Genomic DNA, 23,735 nt, shown 5'->3' with positions numbered 1-23,735 from the left:
CGTAATTCCGGGGGCGATCCTTTCCATTAACGCTGTCGATCTCTTCTTTAATCCACCATTTCTTCTCTGTGACCTAAAATTCTTTATCGCGACGTGGCCTTCAAACCCGCCACTGTGCCCGACAAGATTATCAAAGAGGTTGACAGATGCTTCGATCAATACTATTATATTTCGGGCTGGATGATTCGAGAAATTTTTTCTTTGATTCATAGTCAATCTCTTCGATCGTCCTCGAATCGTTCGATCATTCGTTCGTGACTACACACGCTACTGCTCTCTGTCTCTACCGGTCTTTCCTTGATTACAATCCTGGATCGCGTCCTGGCACACGTACTACGTTCATTTATACGATTCTAACAGGCACCGAATACGGACCTCCGAGACTAGGAAGCGTTTCTCCTGCCCCAGGAACCAACGGCAACAACGGTGGCGGTGGACCCAAAAGGGGTCACACAGGATCCTCATCCAGCTCCAACAATTACCATCCCTATCGTCGCTAGAGATGGACTGAAAAACGAATCGGTTTCTCGCCGTGTTACGCGATGTTCCGCTTCTTGTTTTCATCCTAATCACCGATCGATTGCCGCATCATACATGTCGCGTTTACACGACACTTGCATATCACACGTGTATATCTTCGTTTGTGTGTGCGTGTATGAGTGAGCATGCATGGCAACGAGAATCATAATAGAGCAAAAGAGACGAAGATGATTTTTGTATGCCTTTTTTTACGTCGACGAGAGAGGCATCTCTCAAACAACGGTTTCAGAGCAATGGCAGAACGATGGTTACGCTTTTTGTAAGAATGGAACGCGCAGAATGGTCGTTCTTTTGCTGTTCTCATTATGACTTGAGTCAGAAGAGGAGCGAAAAAAGATCTCAAGAACTATCATCGAGAAGTTTGGAGAGTATTCGTGGACCGAAGAATAGAAGTTCTCTGAAGATGAATCGTGAATTTCTCTGACGAGAAATCATTAAAAGAAGACGAGTTGCCAGTTCTGAAAAAGCATCAAGGACCAATTATTATACACGATCAGGAAGCACCAGTTCCAAACTCAACGCGAAGAAGTTTTTCCCAGCATTGTATTATAAACTATATATATATATATATATATATACTTTTACGATCGCTTTTAAGGAGACAAAATTACTTTCGGCCAGGCCATGTAGATGAAGCTGTCGAATTAATCATTTACTTCTTATTTTCTATGAGAAAATTCGTACATGAAAACCTCGGTCAGATCGGTCGAGAATTTTTGTTTCGCGAATATAAAGAAAGATGTGGTAAGGAAACTGGAATCTTATTAAAAAGGTTAGAGCATCGACGTTAATTGGTTCATCCAAAACGGTTGTAGGTATTGTAAGATTTAGATGTAAGCATTTTTAACGTATCGATCCATTGAAATCTTCGTCATAGAATTAGCTGCAAGAAGCGATCAAGTAATTTAGAAACGTGACTTATCAGTTTGTCTGATTGCCTTTCTCTTTTTTTTCATATCCACCCCTTTATTTGGTTAATTTGTAAGAAACATTAAAATAGGAAATTACCTCGAATCTGTGATCAAATTAAAAAGTAGTTAATGTTTCTTTGAATTATCTCGCGACAAAGCATTTTATGAGAAAAGACACGTACAGAATAAGCTGATAGCAATTTTATTCATTTTTTTAAATTTAATAGTTCCGACCGGCGATTAAAACAAACAAAACAAACAAAAAATAAATTCGTTTCAAAACTCGACAAGAAACCTAATCCTTTGTTTTTTTCAATTTCTGCCGTAGGAAGTTTATTTCCTAGACGTCCTGTTCATTTTACTGACTGGATGACGCGAGGCTTGTGGACTTGAGGTAAAAGAACCGGAAACACGCGTATAGCCGCGGTCACCGCTTAACGGGCCGCGAGAATTAAAAGGGATGTTTTGCATATTAATTTAAATAATCAAGCTGGTCCTTTGTCCTAAATTCAATCTTCCATCTCCTATGTATTTTCTGTTTCCTTTTGTTTCTTGCGTTTTACGTTTGTACTCTTCCACTTGTGTCTGTTGTATAGTTGTTTGTGTATTAATTTAGTACCCACTTCTTTCTTCCGCTTCGAGACTCGAAGAATTATATAAATATGCATATATATTATTATATATCGAACGAACGAAACACGAATTATTATTCTGTGCGTAACGCACATCGTAATAAGAGCAGCAACTTCAATCCTCGCGAATTCCTCGGTAATTATTCATATGTATTCGGATTAGAAAGGTTTCGTGCGTTACGATGAAAAGAGAATGGAGGTAAAGGAAGAGTATATATTTTTCATGGTTCGAGAATAAGAATATAGAGAACGAAAGTATGCACGAAAGCGGCAGAGGAGTGGAAACGATTTAAAAAAATGCGTAGATGTGTCACGTATCTGCGTTTTGTGCGAGCCAATAGCTTCGTCCATATCTAGAATAATGTGTAATTTAAAAATATTAAACTAAGTAGACCTCATTATTTACGTAAGTGGAGTTAACAGTGAATATTTGTATTTATTAATTGTACATGCCTATGAGACTAAGTATAACGTATATTTTCGTACATCCGGGAAGTTGTTACGATAAAGGGTGTTTAAAAAAAGCGTAGAAATACGTGTGAACGTTTCCCTCGATATGTCAGTGTTCTTTTCCCAGACGGAAGAAATAAAAGACAAAGAATGAAAATAAAGATGCTAAACACCATTGTGCTTCTCGTCACCGGCACGCACGTACTTTTTCGCAATGGTATGAAACATACATCATCACTTTTTTCGTATGTAAGCGTTCGAACGCAAAGAATAAATAGTTATCAGAAAGGCTGACATTCTACGGAGGTTTGAAAATCGACAGAACCACGGAGTGATTCTCATTGTATTAGTAATAATTAATTATTGATAGAACTTAAATGTAATGTTAAGAGTTAGGAAGCCTGGCGCGAATTTATATACCTATTTAACGTACGATTTGTACAATTCTGAGTACGATATACGATTATGATAATTAATTGCCGTTGATGGCACTCGAGCCTTGTTTATACCATCACCGCTGATAGCTATTATAAATTAGTAATGAAATAATAATAATAATAATAATAATATTAATATGATGATGATGATGATAATGATGATAGATATATCGTTCATAATATTTTGTTATATATTGCGAGGATGGAAACAGCAAGAAATGCATTCTTTTATAGTATAGAAACAAATGAATATTCCGTATGGATTAATAAACATTCACATTTTAATAGAATACTCTGTTTAGGCTACTCCAGATACACCATTGTCCTGATAAGCATCCTGCCAATTTTCCTGATAACCACCTTACACTGCCTAACATCCTTATCACCCCCCGCTGCAAGTTATCATTTTCAAGATCAACAATTCAAGGACTAGGATCGATTTAAGGTAAGATATTTTAATTTTTATATATATTTTATTTGAAGATTCATGGAATATCGAAATTTTGTCAGTATATTTTCACGAAATTTTATTATACCGAGATATTGATGCCTGGAACTATCGCATAAAATGACGGATTTCAGTTTCTTTCGTAAATTATTAAGAAATTGTATTTTTAAAATTATTATTTCTAAAATTAGTATTTCAATTATAATTCTAAAGTTATTATTGAAATTCTAATTTTCAATATTTGAAATGTTGAGAAATATAAATCAAATTTTCTTGCAGTATTGTTTCATAATTGGGCGGGGTATAGCGGTTTAAAAATAGTTTACTATAGACTATTAATCAGGCATTTATTTAATTGTACGTAATACTCAGATATGTAGATTGTCTTCCTCGAATTATACAATGATTGAAAGTTTCGTGATAATTTTCTTCGCCTACTCTCTATGCATTTCTTTCATCACATCGAAAGCCCTGAATAATTTCTCTGTTTTTTCGCACTTATTCTAAAAGTATTTACGTATTACGCTGACGTATTTACAGTAGAAATTTGGAATAGGATTTTCGAACAACGGGATGAATATATTGAACGAAAGATAAAATGAAATAGGACGGCTTCGGACGTCGATCATTTCTTTAACTAACAAATGAAAATGAAAGTTACAAAACTGCTGAATTGTTCGAATTTTCTAAAAATATATACAAAGTATCAACATTAAAATATTTAGACTCGAAAATTTGTACATTTGCGCGATGATATGAATTTGTTCCGTTTCATTTGAAAGATTCAAATCAGATTTCGCGATATATCGAAAGCTTTCGTTGATTCGCAGAACTTATTTTCGTTTCGTTGATCTTCGAATGCTAAACGACAATTTCACTATGATACGCGTTTCTATATTGAAACATACTGTAAAAAAGGTAAGATGAGCGTCTCTACAGACATGCCACATAGTGAGTATCGCTAAAATTTTCTACCGAAGATCCTTCAAATTCTCCTAATTCCTGTTCTTCGTAACTTTCTTCTCATTCAAGCAGAATCATCAATTATCTTTAAGTGATCGAGCATTTATGACATCGCTGTTTGTTCATTTTCTCTTTCCCGTCTTTCTCTTGATCCATGTGCTTACGAACGGATTCTATAATTATTTTAAGGATAGTTTTTTTTTTCTTTTTTTTCGTTGCAAAGTAAATATATTAGTAATTTTGTAATAAATCTCTTACCAGCGACAGACTTTTTGTCTACTGCAAACAAAGCGTCGCAAAGCTCTTTCCCTATGGAGATTTCAGGATTCAATCCCGACGCCCAGATCATCAACATTCGGAAACCGTGTTCCTTGTAACTCGAAGGACCTATAAGAGGAGCTTTATCGTCCTTTTCGTAAGGCTGTTCTCGGTTTACGGAGGCAACATCGAGGATCAAAATATTTTTGTAAATTACAATTTATCGCTAAATCATCTAATCGTCTTTATCATTCGAGAACCATTTATTTTAAGAAATGAACTTTATACCTCGATGACTCTTTGCAATCTTCGCGTTTGCGATTTGAAATTCTCTTATAAAATATGTATAAAATAATTATTTTACCAGTGTATTGATGCTCGATTGCTCGAATCTGATCGTTCGTGAACGCCCAATGCAATGCCAATTTTTTCCAATCCTCGGGACCTAACTGTTTGTATGCCAACTTCCATAAAATCGATCGAATATGCTCCGAAAAGGCGCCATTGTTACTGGAAATGCTTCCACCTCTCGATCCTTCTCGCCATCTTCTTCTAGCTGGCGTTAGATCACGAATTTCTTTGTCGGATGTTGAATCCTCCTGAAAAGATCACCTTTATCTGCTGTACGTGTAAAATTTGATCCTTCTACAGGTTGCTTATTCTTTATGAACCAAATTGAGGTGTAAAAATTACGTAAACGTAACATTATTGACGAACGTTGATAAAGTGTAGCATTGTTTTATCAAGGTAGATACTTTAGATGTTTTATTATACACATCGGACACACAAGAAGAATTTCTATAATGCGAAAGTAAATAGATTATTACAGTAGTATAGAGACATTTCAAGACTGAAGCTTTATAAAATTCTAAGATCTAGATGGAAGAAGAGATAGCGACGGTAAAAATATTAAACGAATCCTTGGAATTGTTTGTCAGAATCACACATAAGAATTTCCATGATTTTGAAAAAGAATAGAAATACTTTACATTTTGAATTCCATAACATCGCAAGATTCGAATGAAAAATTGCAAGGAAATATCAAACGAATCGTCGGAATTGTTTCTCTCATCATCGATATTAAGAAACGAGATACAACGATGCAAATTAATTGGAAAAATATATGCAAACGAAGTGCTACGTTAATACACCGCTTCTTAATGAATTAACACAAAAGTCTCGGGACGTCGACTGAATAATAATTGTGAACCAAGGGAACATAATATTCTACAAATTTTACGTCATCTTAATGGAACGTTTAAGCCACCTACCGGTGTGGGATAGTCCAATCTCGCGGTTTTAATTATCATGTCGACGATTGCCGTGAAACTGCCTCTTGCCGCGATGTAAAGCGGTGTCCTGCCGCTCTGTGAACATCCGAGCAACTTCGTTTTAACTTTATTAACTTTATTAAGTTCACAAATGCCACAGCGGTGTCGATGTCAAGTTGGAGTACTCTCGAATCGAAGGATATCATGCACGCTGCCCTGCCTGTGCAAACTTTGTTCAAGGAAGGTAGCCTTGTTGACTATGTTAGCTCGTCACATTCGTGTTAAACCGGGGTTAACATACTCGGTACAAAGAGACGCCTACATTGATTGCGTTGGGTCGACATGCCACACCGTTGCAAGAAATTTTCCCGATGGAATAACCCCGGTATTATTTTACAAACGAAGTTTAATGCTTGGAAATGGAAATGGACGTCGAGTACGTTATGACACGTCCGGGACTACGTTCGCGGTTGCTGGTAGTAAAACCGCGATACACTTGTGCAACTAAGTTTCCACCGTAACGTTGATTTTAGCAGTTGTACCAGTTTCAGCTATTTCGGTAATTTCACGTCAGATATACGAATATTTCAACAGTTACCGTGGAAAGCTTTTATATAATATTACATGGTTTATAGGAAACGTTTTGAAACTTCGTCAACTCTGTAACGTGATACGACTGTTATGGTTATATTCGTACAGTTTGAAACAAATCTGAAAACGTAGATAGAAAAGAGGAAATATTTGCTGCGATCATATATTTAGCAAAAAATTAGTATATCACAAACAAACGTCTTAAACATGTAATACATGTAAAAAATGGAGTAACTGAATATCGAAGCTTGTTAATAGAATGGTTAATTGCTCGTTTAAATACTTTTGTGCTCTCTACGAAATATATATTTCCACTGAATTTACATTTTTAGTTCGGATTCAAACTATGTCAACATAGTCACGACAGTCGCGTCTCATTACAGCGTTAACAAAATTTTGAAATGTTTCCTATTACATACATGATGTGTTCATAAAAAGTATCTACGAGTTTTCGAACCTTTTCATGAACCTATTTATATCATTCTGAAAAAGCAAATAAAGAACGAAACTACCAAAAGCGTATAGTATCGGTATTTACCTGCTCCCTTTGTTCGATATTCGCACCTGCTGCTAGCAGCAGTTCGCAAATATCCGTGTGTCCCATTTCTGCGGCGATGTGAATCGGCGATTGTAATCTCTGGAACAGGTCGAATCGAATCGTGTCACGGGCGAATGTGTAAAAATGCGTTTCATTTCACGAACACTGTCGTACGCACCGAATTTAAGCAATTTAGATCGACGCCTTTATTGATCAGTATCTCGACCGTTTCTACTTCGTTATTCTGACAGGCCAAATGCAAAGGCGTGTTCCCATGCTGCAAACCGATTCCCGGTGATGGATGATTATTGAATATCGATCACACGTATCTTAAGTATACCTTGGATTGTTTGTTGAGTGCTGCCCCGTGGTGAATCATCGAATCTAATATCCCTTTGCAACCCTGACTGGCAGCCACGTGAAGCGGAGTAAAGCCCATCTATAAAAAGAACGATCGAGTACGTTCGTTGATTAGTAAGATGATAACGAAGGTAAAACGTTATTTACTTCGTCGGTTAATTCTGTGTTCGCTCCGGCTCTCAATAGCAATTGAGCTATAGCCGTGTGCCTCGTTCTCGTTGCCACGTGAAGGCACGTGTTGCCTTCATTGTCCTGAGCATCCACCTTAGCTCCCAGTCCTATTAAAACTTCCACGGCTTCTAGATGTTCTTCCGCGCAGGCACAGTGTATAGGTGTCTGGCCTTTCTGTAAATCAACGTGAAATTGTTAACTTCGTCATACAAGATTATGTTTTTAAGAGTTTGCAGTTTCTTATGTGATTTAGTTCTGGATCAAAATTAGTGCAAATTAGTACAAGTAGCTAGAAAAACATATTTTCAACAATTAAGAGAAGATTCAGGTGTGAAAGAATTAAATGATATTTTATAAAAAAATGTTACCATTATTATTGAGTTTATTTAAATTCGAATATTCCTACAGTTTTCTGTCCAAATTTTGCAATTTTCCGGAATACTGAAAAGATCAAACGTTTTCATTCAAAGAAGAAGATACATATAAAGGGAAAGGTTACAGATGAGTCGTCATGATCGAATGTACGATAGCTGGAAGTGGGAAGCCGGAAGCATCGGCAAAACGATGCAAGTTCTATAAAATTCCCTCAAAGGACTGTAGTTAGATTCATGTTGCTGTACGTTGCACTCTCTCCTTCGGGGATTTCGCTTGTCTTCGCGATAAGAAGGCAATATAGCTAATGTCGGAGACCTAGTTTCGTAGTATCTAAATCGAAAGACACAGAGGTAAAGAGAGAAAACGAGCACTAGTCTCCGTATAAATTGAAGTTTCTTGCCTCCTCCGCATCCGTTCGTGTGCAAATATTTACATTCTCCTATCAATTTAGGGTGGATTAATATTTTACGACATATTGAATGAACTGCTTTCGAGAAACTGGGTATAGAACCTGACATTCTGGGGACGAAGTTGAGAAAGAAGTTGCAAGTACTTTTTGCTTACGAAATTTAAAGTAATGCAAGGTAACAAAGTACGAATAACGGAAAGTTACGAAAAGCAACTGAAACTTTAGATTTTACATTTCCAAATATTTGGAACTTCTCGTCTAATCTAAACTTTCTTATTTAAAAGTTTGCGTATTAAAAAATACACATTAATCCAGTGGTTTCTTTTCAAGCTGAACTCATTTCTGTACAGAGTTACAAAACAAGAAAGAACAAAAAAGAAAGAAAAGGCAGAAAATAACGAGAAGCACTCTTCTAATTTCAAATTTTCACGCGCTTGAAATTTTTGAACTTTTATATCTATTATTTTATTAAAGGATCACAGTTTCCATTACCTGCATCATCGACTTCTCTTTCAGTTCAACTCACATTTTTCCCGGTTACAAAAGAAAATAACGGAATATGATAGCTCTTACTTTATCCACGGCATTCAGCTCGATTCTTGGCACATTGGTAAGCGCAGTTATCATACTTGGGTGACCGGCACAGGCTGCATGATGAAGAGCTGTCGCACCGGTACAGTCGGTTGCATCTCCGTTCAACGATTCCACTGCCTCAGCAAGGTAGTCGACGACGCGAACATTGTTGCCCCGAGCAGCACACATTAAGAGAGTATATTGCTTCTGTAACAGAGTAGTAGTTACGCATACTACTTTACTAAATGAACGTCATCGTAATGTTGGCCTCGTTACAGCGCCAGTATATAAATCTTTTATCGGACCGTATTGTTATTGAATCAAACGAACTGAAACATGTTCCAAAAGGAAAGCTCCTTTAGAAATAATCTTGAACGGTTTCTTTAAGAATTTCCGAGAACAGTGAAGGGTTTTCTTTGAAAGATAAGGTCACGTTCAAAGCTTCTATCGTAAGAAATACTCTATGAGAAAGGTTCGTGACTCGATTTATGATCCTATACGAGAACGATGCATGAAGTCGTAGACGTGCTCTTATATCAACTTAAATTTTCTTTTTTTACCAAGTTGCAGTCGGTTCGAAAGATTCAAATTGATTCGATTCCGATGTTTTTATTTAGTATCAATCTATCGGTATAATTATCGATATACCTTGTTTACCGCTGACACATTCGCTCCGGCGTTGATTAACATTTTAACAGCGTCCCTGTGTCCATATCGCGCAGCCATGTGTAACGGACGCATGCCGAACTTGAAACATGGCAAATGGAATTTAATTACGTTATGTCAATTTTACATAAAATTTGTTCAGATTCCAGCCACTGGTTTTCTGACATGCGATAAAATTCTCTTCAAATATAGAAAATGCAAGCGTATGTGTAAAATAATTAACATTCGAACGAAACGACGAGAAACACTCGTAATAACGTTCGAATCGTCATCTGTTTATTTGTTCTGACAATTATTCTGGTTTAGTTCAATTTTATTTGAAGCAAATATCTGAATGATAATATTTTCACTGCGATATTACCTTGTCTCTGGCTTCGATGTCGCATTTCGCTTGTATCAACATCTCTATGATCTCCGTGTTCCCCCTGGATGCTGCCCAATGAATTGGCGCCCGACCATACTAAACAATAATTTTCCAGTGCAAACATACGAGTATCGTGCGTGTTCCTAGCGTTTCAGTCGATATTAAATTACCCCTATTAGTCAGTAGAGACTCGTCTTGTATTAGATTGGCACAAAAGTTTATTTCGTTATATAAGATAATAATAAATGCACGATATTTTGTAAAAGGAAAGAAACTTTTGGGACAATCTAATATTCTCGTTTCCGGTCACTTTTCATGCGAATAGTTCCGTTGAATACGACATAAGGTAAATATAATTAATTTTCACGAAGGGAACGCGATGTTCGTTTCTTCGTCGCATGCTGTTCAAATACCAACGTGAAATCTCGAGGAAGAAATATGTAAACACGTTAAAGCGAAATATTTCGTGCTCAGTCAGACGTTTGATTCGAATTCAAATTTCATTGCATTAATATTAAATGCAAGAAGATTGAAATAGTTCGAAAGCACCGACGAAATTGGCAAAACGATAAATTTCCTTAATTAAATCCTTAATGTTTCGCTAATGGAGCCTCTAGTAGTAATACCTCGTATGTAGTCAGACGCGCGCCCTTACATCGACTTACATCTCCGCTATTACCACGAACGCATCATGTTATCTGTTTTCGACAGCGCGGTGCGTTTTGCACAGCATTAGCGTTAACGAAATGGCGCAGAGCGAAAAATTTTATTTGCAATCGTACTATTTTTCGACTCCATTCCGGGAAATTCGATTTTTGTGTCGGAAATTGATTCGACGTAAACTGTGATTCGATCGCAGCGGATTTCTTCCAATGCTTTTATATTTACCCGTTTGAGATTTGTTCGATTTATCATGTAGCTTGTTTTTTTCCCACTTACATTGTTCCTGGAATCGACGTCCACGGGTTCTTTGAGCACTTTGCGAACGGTGTCCGCTTCATTTTTTATCACAGCCTCGTATAATAGAAGATCGTTCTTAAGTACTGGTAAACAGAAATTTTCAATGAGCCTCTTTCATTATAAATTTTAAAAACAATGTTAGTTAGAAACCTGCGCTACTAAATATTCTATTTTCACATTTCTAACCTTTTATCTCTTTTGCTTGATACAAGAAACCTCCTATCTACATTTTATTTTGTATTGGGTTGTTCAGAAGATTTAAAGCGAATGTTAAAAAAGATTTCATTATAATTAGACGTTTTGCCATCTATAACTTCTTGAATCTTCTCTTGAAATATTTTTCATCTTCTTCGATAAAGAATTCCTTCGAACAGCTTTTACATGCTTCTACATAAAATATTTAATATTTTGTCTACGTATCTGTTTTATTGATTAATTTTGGCCGTTTTTCCTTAATTCTTTTTAGTATTTAATAAAGTGTAGTATTCGTTTGAACATTTCATTATTTAATAAAAAATTATAATAAACATGCTACGAACTTTTCGAACATCCCAATACTTTCTTTCAAAGAGATTTCTAAAAATCTTGTCTTTTTAAAAAAAATGTTTCTCATATCAGACTCGAGAGCAATGAAAGTCGCTGTATCGTAATCTCTCGAAATTTGTTCGTTTATTCAAACCGATGACATAAGAAGACGAGAATTTATTCTTTTCAAGTTTAGATCGGATGGAGAGTTAATACTAGCGAGAACAACAAAATTTCCTGAGGATATCGCATTCTCGTTTTATCTGATACTTACTCCTAGCAGTCTTTTGGTTCAACACTTCCCCTTCGATCGCCTCGTTGATATTCAGGGGCGAGGGTGTCTTCGTCATTTCTTCTTTGTCCACCATGTTTTGTTATTTTCTCGCGTCTCTCTTCGGTCTACATGTTGGCTCTCATCCCGTGTACTTATTAAATCTGAAATTTAAAATTGAACACGAACGTGCTTCGTTTTCTCGTTATTCCCAGCCTGCACTAACAGGCTGTGAATTATAAAACATTTTACGTGGAATTACGTAATGGAACGGAAATAACAAGTTTTCCAAGTCTCGTTTATATTTAACGTGAAATTATGCAAACGAAAGTTTTCGTACACGTTCCAGTTTTATCATGCAGTTCATTAGTAAAATTTATTTGCATCGGATTTGTGTAACGCCTCCGGTTATTAGTCTATTGATTTTGCCCTCGAGTTCATATTTTTTCTGATGCTACTTTGACCTTTTATTAACTATAATGCCACGAATTTATTAATCCATGAAACCTACAGTGAAAGCAATTCGACCAACTTGCAGTTATTAATAGTCGGAAGTTTCCATTTGTATCGAAATTCGGCGAATGCCTGGCAGGCTGCTCGACGAACACAAATGAAATAATTATACGCATATTTGCGGTTTCGCTTTAGTATGCTATTCCAAGGATGGCGTATGTATTTACTAATTTGCATCGGTGACTTGACTCACTAACTATACACGAATTAATGTCGTTATTATGTGGGGAATCCGTTGCTCAATTTCGAAACGACGTCGGCAAGAGGTTCAATAGCGGTATTCATGGAACAGCTATGGTCCTCTAACAGGTGTTTGATATCACAATTAAAACGCATAACGCCATAGAGATAGACGGTTACTAACTGGAAGTGAAACGTACGAAAATTTCATCGCTAATTTTCCTTCGTCGATTTCACTCACGGCTTAATTAGAATGTACAAGTTGCCACAACGAAACTCGTATCGATCTGTTTTTCTAATGTTCTATACATCAATCTAATAACAATATTATCCTCCCACGTTAACCAAAATCAAAAGTTACGATGTTGTAGGTATCGATCCGGTCGAGTAACCACTAAAAACTCTATCTTAGGCGTGGAATAATGTAAAGGAAAATACAAAATCCTGCAACGTCCGTACATGTCGTTGTCAGTCTAACTGCAAATACTTTATTTATAAGATTCACAACCGTTTCACTCACGTTTATTGGTTATACACGTTTCTCCTTTCACAAGTAACCATTTCAATGTTATCCGTTTGGCGGATACGTATCTTGTATTCTGTAATTTTTCTCAAAATCACTCAGGTGGATCTCGTGAAATCAATGCATGCAAGGTTCTCGCGTTGCAGACGTCAAGAGGCGAAAGTATATCACGGCTCGAGATGAGAAAGGAGAAACCCCTTTTCAAAATATGTAAATACAAAACATTCCTCTCACGGACGAACGCAGTTGTTTGTTCGTTCCGTTTCACGTTTTCTGCGAGAGGCATCATCGAGTCAGTTTCATGGACACGAACAGGGAAAATATATGAAAACACAACGTGTTTTGCGAACTAGTTTTTTTCTTTCTTCTTCTTTATTTGCACTCTCCGCGATTTATTTTTTTTTTTTTTTTTTTCGTCGACAGAACGCTTCCCATCGTGTTTTAGTCGCGTTCTATAACTCGCGGGGAATGTTTAACGAGTTGCAGAAACGACCAGAAAAATGAAATTCTCCAACCGAGAGTTTGATCTGCGACACCTTTATGAAATGCGGACAACGATGTTGAATACGCGGAGAAATTCTGTCAACTGTTTGTTACCGAATTTATTGTGCCGGAAAAGTTTTAATAAGAATCTCCTTTCCGCTTCTGATATTTTTATGATTACGAAATGCGAGCAGAATCCCAGGGATGGGCTGCACGGTCTAAAAAATGTAACGTGGTAATAAGAATGGATGGTGTTGCAGAGAAAATTCACAATCGGTTGGAAATACCAGTTGGATTACTCTAGTTCCCATTGTCTTTCTCTCTCACTCTTTCTTCCTTCCACAGATGAAACAATTTTTGCATAATTGCTACGATAATATGTAATATGTACTCTTTAACCAAATACGATTTAATTTCTGAAACATTTCTACTTTAATAGAATTTTTCAGAAAATTGTTTGCAATGAGAGATGTTGGCTATTGCAAATAAAGGACGCCTGGTCAATCTGGATTGAAAGGAATGATGATTGTAGCACAGTTTTGATTGCAAACACAAGTCTACATAATTTAATTTTTGGAATATTTTCACTAGAATAAAAAATTCTTTTTATCCTGTTCGCTGCTTGGAACACGGTTGGATTGGTTAATCAGATTATAATGAATAGTGGTTTCATGATATTCATTGTGTTAAGTCGCGTGAGATGGTCCGTGCGACGTCCCTCATGGTCTGGCCGCCAAGGCCTACACATCGTTACATAGACCCGCAATAAACCTAAGGAACCACCATAAACCGAATCTTTTTAGCTTAATCTTTATTCATATAAATATTTTCGGTTTATGGATGGTCCTTGAAACAGTCCTTATGTTTCTTGCACGCTCTTACAAATTACGGAGAAAGCGGATGTTTGTCCAGCGAAATAGCAGATCTTTCCCATGAACAAAGACACCCATGAGCCACATCTGCAGGAGACTTTCTCCTTATATTTTTATTTATTAACGTTGGCTATAACCAATGGGCATCGCGGATCGTTAACCTTGCTTTTCTACCGAAAAGTGTGAACAACGAATCCGCGTTCTTAGTTCAAAACGGCACACCCACACCGAGCTTTCCTCCTTAATAGTACGAGACGGGTCTTCCACTGTTCTTCCAATCTTCGTGTAGTCAAGTCAACGGTCTTATCCTTAGAGCAGTCATCTACTGTTTTTCCATCTCAGCGCAGTCATCTACTATTGCTACACATTTAGATCAATCAAATCTATTGTTCTTTCAATCTCGACGTAGTCATCTACTGTTGCTGCAAACTTAGGCCTCGCTACGGTCTACGCGACATTAACTTAATCTACTTTTTGCTTATACGAAGCAACTAGTAAGTATACAAATTATCCGACACGGCGCAATAATAAGTGTAATAAATTGTTGAAAATATAAATCTTATAAAATTGTTGATTACAGTTTTATTACACAACAAACACCCGTATTATCCCACAAGAAATAAAGAGATCGACCTGTTCGTGGTGTCGATTGTTATAATCGTAACGGGAATTTGACTGGATGAAAAAACACATTGCAAAAGCGCCTATTGCACCATTTAAATTCTGTTATATTTTAACTTTAATAGAAATTTTTAAAAAATAATACGTTTGTTATTCGAGACACGGGTGAACTGGTCAATTGGATTCTGATGAATGATGATGTTGACATAATTCTCATTGCAAACGCGACTCTGTATTCGGTGGTTACATCGTTGAAATTCAATCGAACGTTAACTATGTATATCGTTAATTTATTGCCATCGCATTTAGACGCTTGAAATAGGAGTCGGCGTTTATCTATAGTTCTATTGGATAATATTTCGTGTATAAGTTTAATGAAGTTTAATCGTATCATTGATATTTTCGTTTTATGATTCCACGAATGTTCCATTTCCTAAACTCCACGCTCTCATTAGTTGTTAATGATGCGAGTTTGAAATAACCTGGCTAACTCAAATTACTAATGGCAACGCAACGTAGGAGGATAATCGTTATTTTCGCAGAATATACCATTATGCTATTATATAGCGATTAGTCAATTAGTCGCGACATCGATTTCTCTACGATTATCTTTACTAGTCGAGCGTTAATAGGAAGCATCGAAGTTCCTTCGACTGACCTATAAATGGCTAAAACGGAACGTTGTGGACGCACGTATCGGCAGAGACAATCTTGAGAATTAGGATATTTTTCAAGCTTAACTGCAGCTTCCGCTGACTCAACTGAAATATTTCATGCAGCAGCGAATTTTAGAAAGATTGGACAGTAAAGGAATATACGAGTCTCTAAATATAAAACATTGTAGCATAGCTCATGGTTTCGATGATACGATTTCCAATATACTTCCATTTAACAAGTTTTTAATATTAGCTCGATTAAAAGTTGACAAACGAGGCCGTGGGAAGAAGATTAATATTTGAACGGCCGGCTGTACAATTGGTAGACAAATTTTTATTGAAAAAGAATACACGTTTTTCATCAACTATCCTGTACTCCGTAAATTAAATAAATTATGCTGAAAAGTAGTTAGGAAAAGGGAGAAAAATAAAAAAAGATATAAAATACAATTTAGTTGTTCCCTGTGACGCGTCTGGCTAATTACGTCAGTTTCTACTTGACGATCAACGCTCGAGATTTCGACCAAGTTTCTTATTCACGTTTTGCCAGTATTTCCCAGATAAATCTTAAAGCGTTTTTCATGTATCAAGAACAACTTTAATCGGTTTCCTTGACAGAAGAGTAAACTTGAGACTAAAATAGCAAAGATGGGAACAATTTCTGGGCGGGAATATATCGCTCGAGCAAATCGTCGATATCTCCCACTTAATGCAACTGAGAGCACCGGCGATCAATTACACTGCTTTTAACCTTTGGTAAATTTTGTCAGCAGTGAATGAAGAGCGTTTATCACGTCACGTTTGACTTAGCGCGGTGTTACGATAATCTGATGGCACAGTTTTGTAATCCCTATCGAGCCACGACGTTAACGTCGTTACGACATAAATGACAAGCTATTCAAGACCACCGATAACACTGTCGTGAGAATTAAGTAAATAATGATTTCCTGACCATAATTTTATAGAGGGAGAGTTATGGGTTATCGAAATATTTCGTATTTTGACATACAACATCGTCAATTATGGAAATGGTAATCTAGTAATTATATTTTGATTGATCAATGTATAATATAGTGTTTCCCCGAGCATAATGAAATTCCAATAACACAGTTTCCCTCTCTTCTTATTGTTTCCTACACATTAAATGTTGTTTGAAATATTAAATAGACCGTTTCAAAATGGCTTCAGCAAAGATTTGCATTAATATGTTGTACAATATAGCGTCAGTGGTGTTTATTTTACTTTAAAACTTCAGGCGATTTCTGTCTTGCATCGATTCAATAATAGATTAGTTTAAAATGATAATACGTTGTAATTATATACACCGGTGTTTCCAATGTAAATCCCCGTAATATCCCGCGTGAGGTCACACATTTGCACTAATATCTTCCATTAAAAACGACAAATGTTTGCGGAGCGATCGATAAACGCCCCCACGAACTCTACGCTGACGATACAAAACGAAGGAAAAATGCGAGAAAGATGAGCGAAAAGCGCTCTACCCATTTCTTATCCGACGGGTCAATGAAGCTGTGTAAAGAAAAGGGCAGCTATTTAGCGCGTGGCTGCAAGATGAGAAGTCAAGTAATTAGCGGTAACCGGCCCCTCTGTTTGCTTTCCTTTCTGTGCGGTTGGCGACAAAAGTGGAGAACGTGCGGGTCAACGGATAAAGAATGACGGTTGACTGTGAGATGACGCCTTCGGTAAAACGACCAGCGCGCGTTACTTCGTCCGCTTTTGTGCTAAAAATAAAGGTCGTCGGTAGGTTGTTACGCGTCAACGATAATCCCTTACTGGACTCTGATCGTATTGTGGATTAACTTGTGTTCCTTCTACTTCGATAAAAATTCGAATTACAGGGTAAAAGTCATCGATGAAACAACGTTTGATATAAACTTTCTTGTTTCAAGATTAAAGACTTGGACTTAGATTGACATTTAATACACTTATACAAAGGTCCTCTTTTTTCAAAAGGTTCCTCGGTTGTAATTTACTATTATCCACTGCTATTAAACTTCAATATCTTCCATCTCTGGTTGCTTAAAAAATCCTATACCTTATAATAAAAAAAATATATATTTCCAATATCATTTTCCTCAAGCTCTTTGTCAATTCTAGATTTACAATCGAAACAGCAGAGTCAGAGTTCAACAGACAAACGATAATACCTTGTAACTTATATTTTTTACACTGGTTTCGAGCTTCACAAATATCATTGTGATAGTCGAGCCTCGCTATAGTGGTGATAAAATTTCAAGATATTTCGTATAACATATTCAGAAAAGGCTTTTACAATTGTTCGAGAACTTTCGTAAATCACTGTACCAACAGTTCCGAACTGATAAAAAATTTGGTCGAATTTTCGACCTCACCGTTGTTGCTGCAGTGTTGTTGCCTATGTTACCTGCAGACACACGCAACGAGCTATTTGTCACAAGCTAAAAATAAACACAATACAACCGGCCTGTAGGTTATTCTCTATCCTTCTTCATTTCCCTGGCGTTCGTTTTTTCAATGCGCTTTCTGGCGTTCGCCGTCTCGATTTTTCCGACAACAAGAGAAACATTTACGATTTACTTCAAATAGGTGAATATTCTCTCGATCCTCGAATCGTACGCTCTTTTTGTCCCATGTTCGCAATTTTTCCATTGGTTTCCCGGTTACTTTTATCCGCAGCTTGTTAACGCTCAGTTTGGGATTCGCGCGGTTCACGAGTGAGTAATTACGCGCCGTGATAAAATCGATTTTCAAGGAGGCTCTGGACACGCCGGACTTGCCGCAGTGCTTTGAAATTGAAAATAACAAGTTCGTTTAATTGAAAATAACAAGAGGCTCCTCCTCCGACCTAGATCCATTCGCGCTAAATATACACGACTACCGGAGATTTCTTTCCAGTTCGTGGTGTTACTCCATTATTATTTTTCAGAGGACAATGTTCTCGATGCCTAATGAACAAATTTTTTTATTTTAATTCTAATTTTAATTTTTAACTTGCAACAAATTTTATCCGTTGACGTCATAGCGATGGCTACGCTCGCGGTAGCTAGCTATCTCGCGATTTATCTAGCACACAGAGAATATCTGTGTCTTTTCGAGTCAAAGCGCGTCTCCACTGGTATTGTTACGAAAATCGAATACACGAATTCCGAAACAGCGCGAGTTCATCTATGGAGCTATTACTATAACTGTTTCCAGTTTGCTTAACATCGAAGATCACAGGGAGAAAAATGCAAGCCCACTTGTGTTATTTTTCTGATTTTTAACAAGTGTTCGAATAACGAAGAAGCAGAATAAATATACAGTATTTTTCAAGAATTAAATAACATTCATTTATTTGCTACGTTAATTTAACTCGATTAATAAGGTGTTTAGGTAACTAAGTGTCTTGGAACTCGATCTTGTTTTAGTTCCTTGCGCGAGTATCGATCGAGGGTTCGTCAGAAAAAAATGGAAAAAAGATAAAAAAGAGATAGCAAAAAGATATGAAGGAAAGGAGGAGCAAGATGTACTCAGTGGCTGGAATCGTGACAAAAATTTCCATTTCTCAAATGAAACTATTCTGAATCTCGATGGTTTTCAATAGTCATGCCGGATGATAATCGTCCCATCAAGGAAAACTGATAATTTCCTGCTTCCATACGCGATTAATTACCATCTGTTAAAGCGACCTCTTATCACAGTGAAAGAGCAGAGCAAAGTTTCTCGATAGAAAGCTTGAACTGGAAGAAAGAGAGAGCGCGAGAGAGAGAGAGAGAAAGTAAGTTTCATCGGATTCGCCAATAATTTAAACCGAACTTGCGGTAGGATATGTAGGTATTTCTGGCCAGCTGTTTGATATCGGTGCAGTGATATATTCGCGGATACAAAAATGTCTTGCATTTCGATTATCGACTGAAGTTTCCAATAGTCTGCTCCCGCGCGCTGATGCCACAGCCTCTAATACGCATTTTATCCTCCTTTCTCGTAAAATATTTGGTTGCGCGGAGAAACTCGCGTGATTTCAAGCCAAACTCGGTTTAGAACGAGTTTAATTCGCGTGGTTTTCATACGGCTAGTTTTTTTTTTTTAATAAACTGTTCGATCCAATTTATCCTTTTGATTCGTTTTTGTGCCAAACTGTATAAATTTGTTCTGCGTCTTCGATAAAATTTTTAGTTGTTTCTGACGTTTTCACGGATCGATTCGTATTTTTTGCAATAATATCTCGCTCTAGAACGAATTTATTCGCATGTTCCTAACGTAGTAAATTTTTTTTTTCATAAATATTTCGATTCGATTCACCCTTTCCATCTGTTTCCGTTTCGAGCTGTATACATTCGTTTCATTCCCTGACTCTAATTTTTAGTCGGTTCTGACGTTTCTACGAATAACTTTAATATTCATGTTCCTTGAAGTAAGAACGAGTTACTTTAAGCGCGCTGATGTCTGATAGTGAAATCATCGGTGTTAAACGGTTTCTCGTATTTTTCTCTCCGAGGAATTATTTCGACGGATTATTTAGAGTTTCTCCCAGTGAGGTTAGTTAATAACGCGTTAAGTAATCGATGCTACTTGATATGCGAAAAGCGACCGCTATTAACCCAGATGGTGGAATTCGGGCTAGCATTGAATAGCCATCGATGCACATGCGTTTCACGGATTCAATGAACATTCAATGAGCCACGCTCGAAACTCGGAATTCGAAACGAAGGAAACCACTCAGAGAACTTTTTCTAGGCTGCTGCTTTCATTTCCCTGCCACGCTCCCTTAGGCTCGCTAAGACGAAGAATAAACATCATTCGTATCATTTACTACTCACTATCTGTTCCATGTTGGAATTTTTTCATATTGCAATTCATATGCATCATTTTCTTCTTTATTATTACTACTACATTCTTTAGGCCATCTTTTTCACAATCGTGTTTTTCTGTTGTTTTTTTAAGTTTGAAGAAAATAATAAGAAAGATTGTTGTTGATGCGCATGAATTTTTCTTTCAGTTTCTATTACTAAGCGTTTCTGCTTGTTCGAACAACAGTAAGAGTTGAATATAAAAGTTTAAAAAACAAGTATACTTAATTGAGCGCAATTGTAATTAAGATTAAATCTAAAGTAACCTTGGAGCATCATGAAAATGTTATATGTTAGGGAAAAAATACGTTCGAATTCGTTGTAGTGTGAGCTGAAAATGTTTCACGGAGAACGATTCATGGCAGTAATATATTTTCCCTAAGGACACAAGATGGAGTAGTATATGAACCACCAGCTTTTTCCCTTTTATGCTATCTTCTATCTACACATCTGTTGGATGTGTCGTTAAATGAAACACGAAGCTGATCCCAAAGTTAACATTCACTTCCTTGTTATTTTCACTGCTGCAATGGTTGACAAAAAGATATTACGTTCATCGTTTCCTTAAATTTTGAATAAACAGTTTTTATTAAAAAATTGTCCACGGCCATATGATGTGTGGAAATAAATTAAACACAAGAAGCAACGTTTACCTAGGGACCGATCTTTAAATCTGCCCCTTTTAAAGCTTAACTGCACTTCGTACACCTCTTTTGTTCTCATCTCCATTTGCTCGTTCGTAAAAAATTTTTATTTACGCAAAGAATTTTTGCTCTCATGCACAAGAAAAAGTCAAATACCCTTTAGGGAGCGTAATTAAAAAGTTAAAAAAAGAAGAGCAAACGTCGTTGTTGCAACAAAGTTATCAAATAATCGTCTATTTCATTAATTACACTAGTTGAATGTGCGCGAGTGAGACGCAAGGGTAAGATAAACTCTGCCACACAACTACTGTATCGGTCACGCAATGATTACCCAGGGGTTTAATGATTTTTTTTTCCTCGAGTATAACCGACCTGTTGAGGGGAAAGTTCGCCCTACATGCGAGTAGTTACTTGCATCGTAAAAGTAACTTTCTTTGGTTTAACCTATCTGCGCTAACTATCTTATAATATAAAATGCTATTAAATAGTATACTGATCGCAACAATTGTTAAATATTTATTATTAATCTGCGAATTCATTTATGCAAATTCATATTTTTATATGGATAAAGAAATTGTTGCCTTGTTGTTTGTATAAAAAAAAAACAGATATAGTTGGTTCACTGTATTTTATGTATCGTTTAAAAATATCCAGATAGTTGGTCATTTTTAACGAGATGTATTTGGATCGCAAAATTAAGAATAAATTAGAAAAAGAGAATATATATATAATAGAATACATAAATTTTTAAAAGGCAATATGTAGTAATAGAATTGACGTTTATTATATTTTATTAAAACAATTGAAGAAACGAAATATAACTAGAGTTCTGTTATGTTCGCGAGTATTACATTTTTGACGTTTTTTATATTTTCGTGAATTGCGTATTGTTTACATTTTTGTTGCTCTAAATTTCCAATAAATGCGTAATCCATCCACTCGACCTAATTCTATTTTCTCCATTATTTACACTCTTTTGTATTTCGAAATATTTTTCCAGAGATATTTCATAAATTTGTTTGAATATGCGGAAGATAATAGTATCTGAATGTCATTTATTGGAACAAAATTTTAACTAGTTCCAGATTAAACAAACTTCTACTTACTGACTCTACTTATCTAAACGTAAACTTCTATTAGACAGGTGAAATGTCACACATAGTACGAAGGATCTGTGAACTTCTACTAGGTAAACTCCAACGACATGAACTACTTGTTCCCCGATAGAATCAGATACGTGGAATTCTACTCCAATTATATTTATTTCTGCACTGCAACACTTTTCTTCGAATAAATGGGCAAACGTTTATTACCCAAAAGCGTGTAATTCACCCGATTGAGTTTTCCTTGCTCCTTACCACCACATATTTCAAAATATTTCTCAAACACTATTTCTGAAAATACATACAAATTCTCAGTTTATTTATTACTATTACCCTAAACGATAGATTTATTTGCAATTCAGTTTCCCCTCGTCTCTATTCTTCTGTACATCAAAATATTCGTGAGAAGAACTTCCCATAGTTTTGGTCGTACATGAAAGCACAAAGAATGCAATGAATTCTTTCGCATAAGCTCGAATAGGTGCGTGGCGGTATTGCGTGGAAGTTCGAAATCGCGGCGGCCACTTGCCAAAGAGTCAGCATGCTAAATGAATAGTGCGGAACTCGCGTCTGTACTCAGGAAGATACTCTGCGGATGCAGCATTCAGGCAGCTTCATTCGCATCGTCACGCCCTTTATCATTGTCTAATTGCGGTGGAAAGCATTGCTCGTACGATTAACACACCCTCTTACCGCGTTACTTGTATTTCCTCGTACGAACTGTATTTATCCCATGTTTGCATTTATAATTAGATAAAGAAGTTAGTAACTGAAAGAGTTTACTCACGCGGTTTCACTCTGTAAAGTGTGTTGCTGATGACGTCGTTGTATTATGATTGCAGATGTTGAAACAGCGGTTGAAGAAGTCAAACGCAGTGGATGGATACCATCAATGTTTCGTTTCAAGTAAGCTGCACGATGTTTATAGCACGAAGGGCGGCATGCTACTGGCCGAATAGTTCCCGTCTCACCCCCAACTCACCCCATTATCAGGTCGACGGCAGCGCAGCTACGTGGTGGTTGCAACGACTATGATAGGCGCTCGCAGTAAGTCGAATTTCGAGAGCTTTGTTCTTCCTTCTTTATGTTTCTTTCACCTAGCTAGTTCTCCCTATTCTTTCGCCAGCGTCCCTTTGTGCTGTTTGAAAAATGGGCAGTGATTTATTTTTTAAGCCTTTTTTTTGCTTAAACATGAAATTTTTAATACGAATGGAATTGCAGTCGATTTCGAAGGTTGTAAAGTGAAATATCAATATTAGTGTTAAGTTAAATTTAACGGTAAGTGTTCTTTTTCAGAGAGGAAAGAATAAAATTTATAAAGCGCGACAGTTTTGATTTATAATTCATTCGTGCGCTCTGAATACAGAAAGCTACTTTAAAGTAGTTGTTCGCTTTTGTACCATTTCTCTGATACAACTTCCACGTTGCCACCTTCACGGCCATTTAGAAAGCGTAATTATTTATACATCGATCGGGAACTCTTTCTTTAGAGTTCCGGATAAACGCGGTAAAAACGGATTTTCTTTCGGTGAAAGCTCCTTTTAATCGAATTTATAATTCCTCGACTAATTCCACGCTCGATGTCGTTCGGTTTTTAT

The 23,735-nt window shown here is 36.6% G+C and overlaps 2 protein-coding genes across 6 annotated transcripts in view; one reads left to right on the top strand and one right to left on the bottom strand.

Moving 5' to 3' along the window:
• Hrb27c (Heterogeneous nuclear ribonucleoprotein at 27C) overlaps window positions 1-3,260 on the top strand; it is a 30,825-nt gene extending 27,565 nt beyond the window's left edge. For 2 of the 3 annotated variants that reach the window (XM_072011638.1, XM_072011634.1), the window contains one exon: window positions 361-1,773. In XM_072011638.1, coding sequence (XP_071867739.1) covers window positions 361-500 — 140 coding nt within the window. In that variant the 3' untranslated portion in view covers window positions 501-1,773. The other variant, XM_072011637.1, reaches the window with a different exon arrangement.
• A 488-nt stretch (window positions 3,261-3,748) lies between these two features.
• LOC139991335 (uncharacterized) lies at window positions 3,749-23,096 on the bottom strand. 3 transcript variants are annotated; one of them, XM_072011305.1, is made up of 14 exons: window positions 22,925-23,095; window positions 11,717-11,877; window positions 10,897-11,000; window positions 9,955-10,053; window positions 9,576-9,674; window positions 8,928-9,134; window positions 7,547-7,744; window positions 7,380-7,478; window positions 7,218-7,316; window positions 7,040-7,138; window positions 5,911-6,006; window positions 5,004-5,238; window positions 4,640-4,780; window positions 3,749-4,554 (listed from the first exon to the last, which is right to left on the bottom strand). In XM_072011305.1, the coding sequence occupies exons 2-14, from the start codon at window positions 11,808-11,810 to the stop codon at window positions 4,469-4,471; spliced, it is 1,656 nt and encodes a 551-aa protein (XP_071867406.1). In that variant the 5' UTR covers window positions 11,811-11,877; window positions 22,925-23,095; the 3' UTR covers window positions 3,749-4,468. The 3 variants fall into 3 exon arrangements, with proteins under 3 accessions (XP_071867406.1, XP_071867408.1, XP_071867409.1); XM_072011307.1 differs by having other exon boundaries at window positions 4,640-4,768; XM_072011308.1 differs by lacking the exon at window positions 5,911-6,006 and having other exon boundaries at window positions 22,925-23,096.
• Between the last annotated feature and the right edge of the window lie 639 nt (window positions 23,097-23,735).

The sequence above is a fragment of the Bombus fervidus genome, chromosome 10 (genome assembly GCF_041682495.2).
Source record: "Bombus fervidus isolate BK054 chromosome 10, iyBomFerv1, whole genome shotgun sequence".
NCBI classification, from domain to species: domain Eukaryota; kingdom Metazoa; phylum Arthropoda; class Insecta; order Hymenoptera; family Apidae; genus Bombus; species Bombus fervidus.
This window is presented reverse-complemented; position numbering and strand designations above follow the sequence as displayed.

Excerpts from the sequence above, each read along its gene's own strand:
- LOC139991335 (XM_072011305.1), bottom strand. The coding sequence starts at position 11,810 with ATGGTGGACAAAGAAGAAATGACGAAGACACCCTCGCCCCTGAATATC. Across the intron at positions 10,054-10,896 it reads ACGTCGATTCCAGGAACAAT|TATGGTCGGGCGCCAATTCA; the intron begins GTAAGTGGGAAA and ends ATTATTGTTTAG. Across the intron at positions 7,479-7,546 it reads ACACAGAATTAACCGACGAA|ATGGGCTTTACTCCGCTTCA; the intron begins GTAAATAACGTT and ends TTCTTTTTATAG.